Raw genomic sequence first — 8,797 nt, forward strand, 5'->3', positions numbered from 1 at the left:
ATGCTTAGAGCTGTAAGTGCTTAGAGCTCTTAAGTGCTGAGCCCTCCTCTCCAGTCTTGATTTTTACACTTGTAAATGGTGGAGGAGATGAGCTGTTATGAAATTCGAATTACGAGACTGGGTTATATGCTGAATATTTGGAAGTGATGATTTTATAGCCCACAAAACCTGAACTAGTTCAGTCTGTACTTTCAAAGTATTTGCCCTGACCTAACATAAATCCGGAGTGGTGGTTAGACATGTCGTGTGAAAGGTTGTATAATACATGGTTAAATAACCCATGGGTAAAGTAAAACTGTAATCCCTGGACTCTAGGGAGGATGTAGGCAGAAGAACTGCCGAAGTTCGATGCCAGTGTGGGCCAAAAAGTGGCACCCTGTGCCACTTTCAAAACAATTTATGTATTTAGGAATTTTAGTAACTGTCCTAGGAGCAATTTTGTGAGTCGCATGCCCCCTAGTGGATTGTTGTAGGATTTACAAAATTTTTTAAGTAGATCGGGGTTTGGTGGCTTGGGAGGTAGAAACTGGTAGATCCCGAGTTCGAGGCCATCCTAGTCTGCAGCTCGAGTTCCTGCACCAAGCAGAGAAACCCTATCTCGAAAATCCAGAATAAACACATGTATGTATGAATGTACGTACTGAATCAACCAAGGGTTCCCTTGGCCCATATTGTTCCACTGTCAAGAGACGGAGGTTGCTTACATCCGTGCAGTGGCTGTAGGGTACAGTTAGATGCCGGTCAAGTACGAGATTCGACTGGGGAGTGTCGCCCTTGTCGGTTTCCCTGTGACGCTTCACGTCTGTGTCTCAGGAGGTTTCTTTTCACCTCTTCCCCCGCCCCTCCACCCCGCCACCCCAAACCCAAGGATTCCTAGGCTGGCTAAATTAAGAGGGCGGGGAAAGGAGGATTAGCAAACGAGGAGTAGCATCAATAGCCAATCAGGACTCGGCGCTGTGCCCAACCAATAAGAGCGGTCGCTTGAGGTTTAGCCAATCGGGCTCGGCAAGGAGGCCTGAGTCAGAGTTTGCGCCAGTCGCCCTGTGGTGACAGCCGTTGTGCGACGTCTTGGGGAAGCCATGGGGCGGCAATGGGGACCCTCTATGAGAGTGGCGGAGCAGGCGGGCTGCGTGGTGAGCGCCTCGCGGGCCGGACAGCCTGACGCGGGCTCGTGGAGCTGCAGCGGGGTGATTCTGAGCCGTAACCCAGGCCTAGTGCTGTGCCACGGAGGCATCTTTACCCCCTTCCTGCGGACGGGCAGCGCGGCGCTGACCCAGACGGGCACCGCCTTCCTGCCGGGCGACAGTTGCAGCGATGACCTACGTCTCCACGTGCAGTGGGGACCCACGGCTGCCAGCCCTGCCGGTCGCGCGGATCAGGAACTCCCGGGGCTGTGCACGCCTCAGTGCGCAAGCCTGGGCCTCGAACCCGGCGCCCCGAGCCGGGCCCGCGCGCGGCCTCTGCAGCCCCCGCGACCAGCGCAGCTGCTGTTGCTGCTCAGCTGCCCGGCCTTCCGCTCGCATTTCGCTCGGCTCTTCGGGGCCGATGCGGTCGATCAATGGCACTTCGTAAGCTCGGCGCCCGACGATGCGGTTTCGGAGGAGGAAGAGGAGGACCAGCTGCGCGCGCTCGGCTGGTTCGCCCTGCTGCGGGTGCAGCGGGGCGCGGCGGCGGAGGAGAGGCGCGGACCGGTGGTGACCGTGGCACCGCTCGGGGCCGTGGTCAAGGGCGCACCGCTGTTGGCTTGTGGCTCTCCGTTCGGTGCCTTCTGCCCGGACATCTTCCTCAACACGCTGAGCCGCGGCGTGCTCAGCAACGCGGCCGGGCCGCTGCTGCTCACCGACGCGCGCTGCCTGCCGGGCACGGAAGGCGGCGGAGTGTTCGCCGCTCGACCTGCGGGTGCGCTGGTGGCTCTGGTGGCCGCGCCGCTCTGCTGGAAGGCCCGCGAGTGGGTGGGCCTCACGCTGCTGTGCGCCGCCGCCCCGCTGCTTCAGGTTGCCCGCTGGGCGCTCGCCCGTCTGCACCCCGGCTCCGCTTCCCTGTCTGTGCTGCTGCCGCCACCCGATGTGAGCACGCCACGGGGCCTGCCTCTGCGCGATCTCGGACCCCCGTGGGCGGCCGCGGCGGTGCTGGTGGAGTGTGGTACCGTGTGGGGCTCCGGAGTGGTCGTGGCGCCTCGCCTGGTGGTCACCTGTCGCCATGTGGCACCCCGGGAAGCAGCCAGGGTGTTGGTACACTCCGCTACACCCAAGTAAGACTCAGGACTGCCCGCCCTCACCAGGCCCCCAGTGTTAGAGACCTCAGTTCATATTTGACAACCAGGACTCCAGTGAGGGGATCTGGGCCTCTTGATAGGGCCCAGCGAAGCTTGAGCAAACTGCCAGGCACAAGCGACTCTTAGCGCGGGGACCCGTGGGACTATGGGCAGCAGCAGGTAGGACTGGGTGACTTTGAGCCCTTTAGCTAGCATGAAACTCTTTGGGCAGCTTTTCTGTCTCTTGGCTTTGCAGTTTAGGCCCTGTGAAAGCCCTTTGACCATAGAAGGCTGACCCTAAGAACTTCAACCCTGTAAGTGATAAACGAAAGCCCTGAGGTAATGATTGATGTGGCATACCTAGTGAGGGCTCCCTTAGAGCCTCACCAGGACTGCCTTGCCACCTGAAGATGAAGCAAGGTTGTCCTAATGAGAGCATAGGGCTTGGACCCATGCGGATGGATGTGAGTGACCCCAGAGTGTAGGTAGGAAAGGAACTTTAGACAGTCAACTTACTTCCTCTGTGGAGAGACACCTTTGCTCTCCTTTTTTTGCCCTGGCAGTAGGCCAGTGGCCCTGGCTTTCTGGCATGGTTGTCTATGGTTCTGTGTCCTCTGTAGCCCCAGATACTTAACTTAGGACCTTGGCTTTATTTAAGCTTGTCCCTTGCCTGTCAGCCCAGGCCTTTCTGAACTTCTGAGGTTAGCCCTGTATGCCAGTGAAGCTCAGCTCTGCCAGGGCCCCCATGGGCAGGCAACTGAACATCTATAGTTTCCTAGAGACAAGGAGGATTGCCTATGGTGTGCCCCCAACTTCTCCCTCTCCCTTCGATGGCTGATCTTAAGGACATCACTAGGTTTTTCTGGAGGCAGCTCCCCTGCAGAGTAGGTAGTCGGGTGCCCCCGTGTCTGGTCCACATAGTGAGTTCCTGGACAGCTAGGGCTATGGAGAGGGACCCTGTCTCCAAAAAGAAGCCTCTTCCCCTCGTGCCTGCCCAGGAGTCCAGAGTTGTGTTAGGCTTGGCCTGGCTCCTCACTGTTTGCTCTGTGACCTTTAGGAAGGTTGCTTGGCCTCTCTGAGCCTCAGCTGCACCATCTAAAGGGGATACTCCCAGGGCCTTGGTTGTAGTTTAAGGGGAAGAATTGAGACTGTCCAAGCATCAGCAAGGCCTGGTCACAGCACTCACCTGGTTATGGTCAGGCATACACAGCTTTGTATAGATGTGTGATGTGTTGGGAAAGCACATCTGGTTAAGTGTAGATTTCAAGGTTGATACCTGTACCTGTATTCTGACTTCAGTCCATAGCACACTCATTCATTCTCTCTCCCTCTCTCTCCCTTTCTCCCTCCCTCCCTCCCTCCCTCTCAAAATAAGACACTCTCAATATGCCCAGAGCTCACAGAGGTCTGCCTGCCTCTGCCTCCCAAGTGTTAGGATCAAAGATATGAGCCACCATAGCCAGCCCATTCCAAGACTTGTCTCTCGTATTGCTCTCTTCCCAGTGCTAAGACAACAGAAGGCTAGCTTGTCAATTGTTTCCTGTGTCCCCAGGAATGTGGCAATCTGGGGACAAGTGGTGTTTGCCACTCAGGAGACCTCTCCATATGACATAGCAGTGGTGAGCCTGGAAGAGGAGCTGAATGGTGTTCCCACGCCTGTCCCTGCTGGGCACTTCCATGAAGGTAGAGGACAAAGGGACTGAAGTGATGGTGGTGTGTGTGTGTGTGTGTGTGAGAGAGAGACCTGATAGCCAGCAGGCAGAAATGGGCAAAGCCTGCCAAGCAAGAGAGTTGGGAGCTTAGGTAGGGTTTGGGGCTTCTTAGACTTCCCTGTATATCAGACGTTGACACCTCAAGTGCTGAGCCAAGTGGATACCTTATTGAGGGCCTGAAGCAGGGTGATATGGGGTCCTGGGCCTTGGGAACTCCAGTGCCATAATTTGGGTGGCATGTCTTAGATTTTTTTATGTTTTGAGACAGCATCATCATAAATAGCCCAAGTGGGCGGTAAACACCCCAGACGGCCAAGGCTAACCATAAACTTCTGATTCTCCTGCCTCTTCTTCTGGGGTCACACATGTGCTATCACACTCATTTCATGGGATACCCAGGGTTTGTGCACGCTAGGCAAGCACACCACTGACTGCCCCAGCAGTCTCCAGCCCCAAAGATTCTATTTCATATGGTGACAAAAGAGAGAGAGGTCCTCTAGATTAGCATCTGTCCTCTGCCGTACATTCTTAACACACACATACACACACCATCTCAGTTTGCCCTTTTGTCAAATGGGGCTGGTGCGCCTTCGGGTGCAGTGAGGACTGGGTGAGATGTGCCGTGTTCCTTCTCAGCACTTGGAGAATGGAGCCAGCGCTGGGTGTGGCCACATCACCATGTCTTCACCAAGAGATTTGGTCCCAGAGAGATGGATAGTGACTACAGGCATGAGCTAGGTGACCACAGCCTGAAAAGTGACTACCCCACTCAGTAAAGGAGTGAGGGCTGAGGGCCTGCCCGATGCTGATGCCCCAGAGCACTGGTTGGATACATGCAACTGGGAACAGGATGAATTCTTAATCTCCCTGCAGGGATCCGAGGGAGGATGCCTAGGGTCTTGGAAGGGGATGAGCAGGATCCAGAGGAGAGGACGTGAGTGGGCATAGAGGATGCACGCAGCTTCTTTTCTCCCCTCTCTGGCAGGCGAGCCTGTCAGCGTGGTGGGCTTTGGTGTCTTTGGCCAGGCCTGCGGGCCCTCGGTGACCTCAGGCATCCTGTCGGCCGTGGTGCGTGTGGATGGCAGCCCGGTGATGCTACAGACCACGTGCGCTGTGCATGGCGGCTCCAGCGGAGGACCTCTCTTCTCCTCGGGCTCCGGGGACCTCCTGGGTAACTAGCTCCTTTCACCCCCAATTGCCTTGATCCTGCCAGTGATAGCCAGCCTGCCATCCATCTTGGGGCGGGGGGGGGGGGTGCTTCTGGGATAATGGTGGACCTTGTGCCTTCCTTTAGTTAGCCGAAGTTTTCAGCTAATCTGCCTCTGGAGCGAGAGAAGGATGCTGAGCTGGGAGGGGGAAAGAGCTAGGCCGGTGGCCCTCTCCTGGTTCTGGCCACTACTATGACCTTCACTGAATCTCATTTAGATAACGAAATTTAGGCCTGGGTTAGTCTGAGGGTCACAAACTCAAAAATCTACGGAGCTGGCCTTGTGAAGCAGTGAGTGAGAGCATAAAACTGGGCAGTGTGGGGCAGAGCAGGGGTCAGTGCCACGCTGCAGCCGTCATTACGAAGAAGAGAGGAGCCTTTTTACCGTGTGGGTGGTTGTCCAGTCTTTGTTTTACTTTGAGACAGGGTCTCGTGTAGCCTGGGCTGGCTTTGAACTCCTAATTCTCTTGCTTCTGCCTCCCAAGTACTGGGATTACGGCATACACCACCAATTTGTAAGCTTTGGTGATGAATGCAGGGTTCTTCTTTTTTTTTTTAAGATTTATTTATTTTATGTATATGAGTACACTGTAGCTGTCTTCAGACACACCAGAAGAGAGAAACAAACAAATGTCCAGTGGAGGCCAGATGTGGTGGTGCGCACCTTTAAACTCAGCACTGGAGAGGCAGAGGTGGGAGGAGCTCAGTGAGTTCAAGGCCAGCCTGATTGTAACATTTTCCTTTATTTGATGACAGAAGATAGATATTCATGTAGAGAGGAGCTGCATGGTAGCTTCAGTTATTAGATATTAATACACAGGAGCACCAGCATTTAGGTGAGACTTCTGTAAGTACAAAGTGATGATTTTAGATTTATCTTCTTACATTATTTTATGTATTTTTTTAATTTATTTATTTTGCCAGGTAGTAGTAATGCATATATATGTGTGTGTGTGTGTGTGTATGTATGTATGTATGTGTGTGTGTGTATATATATATATATATATATATATATATATATATATATATGTATATGTATATGTATATATATAAAATGTATATGAGTACACTGTCTTCAAACACACCAGAAGATCCCATTATAGATGGTTGTGAGTCACCATGTGATTGCTGGGATTTGAACTCAGGACCTCTGGAAGAGCAAGCAGTCAGTGCTCTTAACCACTGAGCCATCCCTCTAGCCCTATGTTTCTATGAATTATTTTATGAGGTTTTTTTTTTCCTGCATGCATGTATGTGTAACATGAACACCCCTGGTGCTCATGAAGGTCGGAAGAGGCTTTCGGACCCCTTAGAACTAGAGCTGCTGTGGTTGGGAACCGCCATGTGGATACTGGGAATCAAAACCGGGTCCTCTGCAACAGTGAACGGGTGCTTTAAACCACGGAGCCAACTCTTTTTTTTCTTTTCTTCCAATTTTTTATTAGATATTTTCTTCATTTACATTTCAAATGCTATCATGAAAGTCCCCTATACCCTCCCCGTGCCCTGCTTCCCTACCCACCCACTCCCTCTTCTTGGCCCTGGCGTTCCCCTGTACTGGAGCATATAAAGTTTGCGAGACCAAGGGGCCTCTCTTCCCAATGATGGCTGACTAGGCCATTTTCCTGAGCCAACTCTTTAACTCTTAAAATGCTATTAAAAAAAAAAAAAAGACCCATGCCACCTTCTTGCGCAGAGTTTCTACTGTCGTGATCAACACCATGATCTGAAGCAGCTTGGGGAGGGAGTTTATTCTGGTTATACCTTCCACATCACAGTTCCATTGTCAGAGGAAGTCAGGACAAAGACTTGAGGCAGGAGCTGATTCAGGGGCCGTGGAGGGGTGCTGCTTACTGGCTTGCTCTCTGTGGCTTGCTCAGCCTGCTTTCTTGCATACCCAGGACTACCAGCCCAGGGCTGGACCCTCCCTCATCAATCAAGAAAACCCACCACAGGCCAATGTGATGGGGACATTTTCTCAGTTGAGGCTCACTTTTCCAGAATGTGTGTGCCAAGGTGACATAAAGCTAGCCAGCAAAGCGGGGCGAAGCCAAGCGAGTCTGGCTCCTTTTTCTCCTGTTTGATTCATTTGGTGGTTCCACAGGCTGTGGGACTACCCTGAATCCTGCCCTTTGTGGTGAGAAAGAAAGATGATCAAGTGAGCTAGGCCATTATGTTGTGAAGGAGACAGTATGGACAGAGTTGGGGAGATATGAGGAGAAGAAGCTGTAGCAAAAGCTTAGCACCCAGCACTGGGGGTTCCCAATCCCCAAAAGGGGCCCCCTGAGTCTCCCTCAAGGCGAAGGTCCTCCCTGCACCATAGGTACCCCATCTACTGCTTCCTCTCCTCATTGCTCTCTCCCCAATAGGCATTGTCGCCAGCAACACTCGAGACAACAACACGGGAGCCACCTACCCACACCTGAACTTCAGCATCCCCATCACGGTGCTCCAGCCAGCCCTGAAGCAGTACAGTCAGACTGGTGACCTGGGTGGCCTCCGAGAGCTGGACCACACCACTGAGCCGGTCAGGGTCGTGTGGCGGCTGCAGCGGCCCCTGTCCGAAGTCCCACGGAGCAAGCTCTGAAGCTACTGTGCCTCCCTGGGAGAAAGCGGACCACTTTAAGGCCACGGGAAGTGTATTGGCATGGCAACTTTGACATCTAAGTCATCTGCTGGGATAGAGCCCAAGCCACCCCCTCATCGTCTTCACCCACTGGCTAACCACGTGCAACTTCTGTAGGTCTCTGATCTACTTTGGGGTGCTTTCTTGAGCCTGTCTCATCTGTTTCCCAGGATTAGACTCAGCAACGCCATTGTTCCTTCTGGGGGTTCTAGTCCTTTGGCGGGTACCGGTTTGGCATCTCTCAGCCTGATAGCCCCTGGTCCACCCGAAGTGGCTCTTGCCTGATACACTCTACTCAGAGAACTCTTCCTGGAAGCCCAGAGTCCTAGTGGTCAGTAACAAGAGTGTCTTCCCATTGCCACAGTGATACACAGGCAAATCCCCGAGAGCCACCTGGGCCTTAACTCAGACACGGTGCCTTCATTTTTGTAGCCCAGAGCAGTTGGAGCTGGGGAATAAACAATCTGAATGGCTTGACCTCTTTCTGTCTGTTGGCTGCTTTTGCTTAAAGCACAGTGGGGAACAGGCCAGCACCTAGCAGGAAAAACACACTCTTTTGCCTGGTGTCCCAGCAGGTTTCATTTCCTTGTGCTTTGTCTGCCAGCCTGGCCCAAAGCTCTACTCATCCATGCTGCCCAGGACGTATAGGTCCTGGAAAGCGCTGGCCTGGCCTGGCCTGGCCTGGCAGGGGTATGTGCAGAATGTCCTTGGTATGCAGAGGTCCATAATGGGCCCTAGGTGTGGAGAGAGGTCAGCCAAAGTGAGTGAGGAGGACTGAAGGTGTAGCCTGTACCCCCACAGATCACTTGCCCTGGTATGTGGGTTCGATCCTCAGCACTGAGTGTAGAAGCCCATGCCTGCAAGCCCAACGCTAGATAGATGAAGGGAGTAGGATCAGGATTTAGTAGGTAGAGGCAGGAGTTCTCTTGAGTTGAGAGGCAAGCCTGGTTTGTATAGCTTGTCCCAGTCCAGTTAGGACTACATGGTGAGGCCCTGTC

The 8,797-nt window shown here is 53.4% G+C and overlaps 1 protein-coding gene across 6 annotated transcripts; it reads left to right on the top strand.

The window, feature by feature from the left end:
- The first annotated feature begins 1,008 nt into the window (after positions 1 to 1,008).
- Tysnd1 (trypsin domain containing 1) lies at positions 1,009 to 8,282 on the top strand. Of its 6 annotated transcripts, none has more exons than XR_003948807.1 (4): positions 1,009 to 2,251; positions 3,758 to 3,937; positions 4,952 to 5,137; positions 7,543 to 8,280. XR_003948807.1 is itself a non-coding variant. In NM_027912.1 (4 exons), the coding sequence occupies exons 1-4, from the start codon at positions 1,080 to 1,082 to the stop codon at positions 7,758 to 7,760; spliced, it is 1,707 nt and encodes a 568-aa protein (NP_082188.1). In that variant the 5' UTR covers positions 1,023 to 1,079; the 3' UTR covers positions 7,761 to 8,282. The 6 variants fall into 6 exon arrangements, 4 of the variants coding, with proteins under 4 accessions (NP_082188.1, NP_001259019.1, NP_001259021.1 ...); NM_027912.1 differs by having other exon boundaries at positions 1,023 to 2,251; positions 3,807 to 3,937; positions 7,543 to 8,282; NM_001272090.1 differs by having other exon boundaries at positions 1,023 to 2,251; positions 3,807 to 3,937; positions 4,993 to 5,137; positions 7,543 to 8,282.
- The last annotated feature ends 515 nt before the right edge of the window (positions 8,283 to 8,797 follow it).

The sequence above is a fragment of the Mus musculus genome, chromosome 10 (assembly GCF_000001635.26).
Source record: "Mus musculus strain C57BL/6J chromosome 10, GRCm38.p6 C57BL/6J".
NCBI lineage: Eukaryota > Metazoa > Chordata > Mammalia > Rodentia > Muridae > Mus > Mus musculus.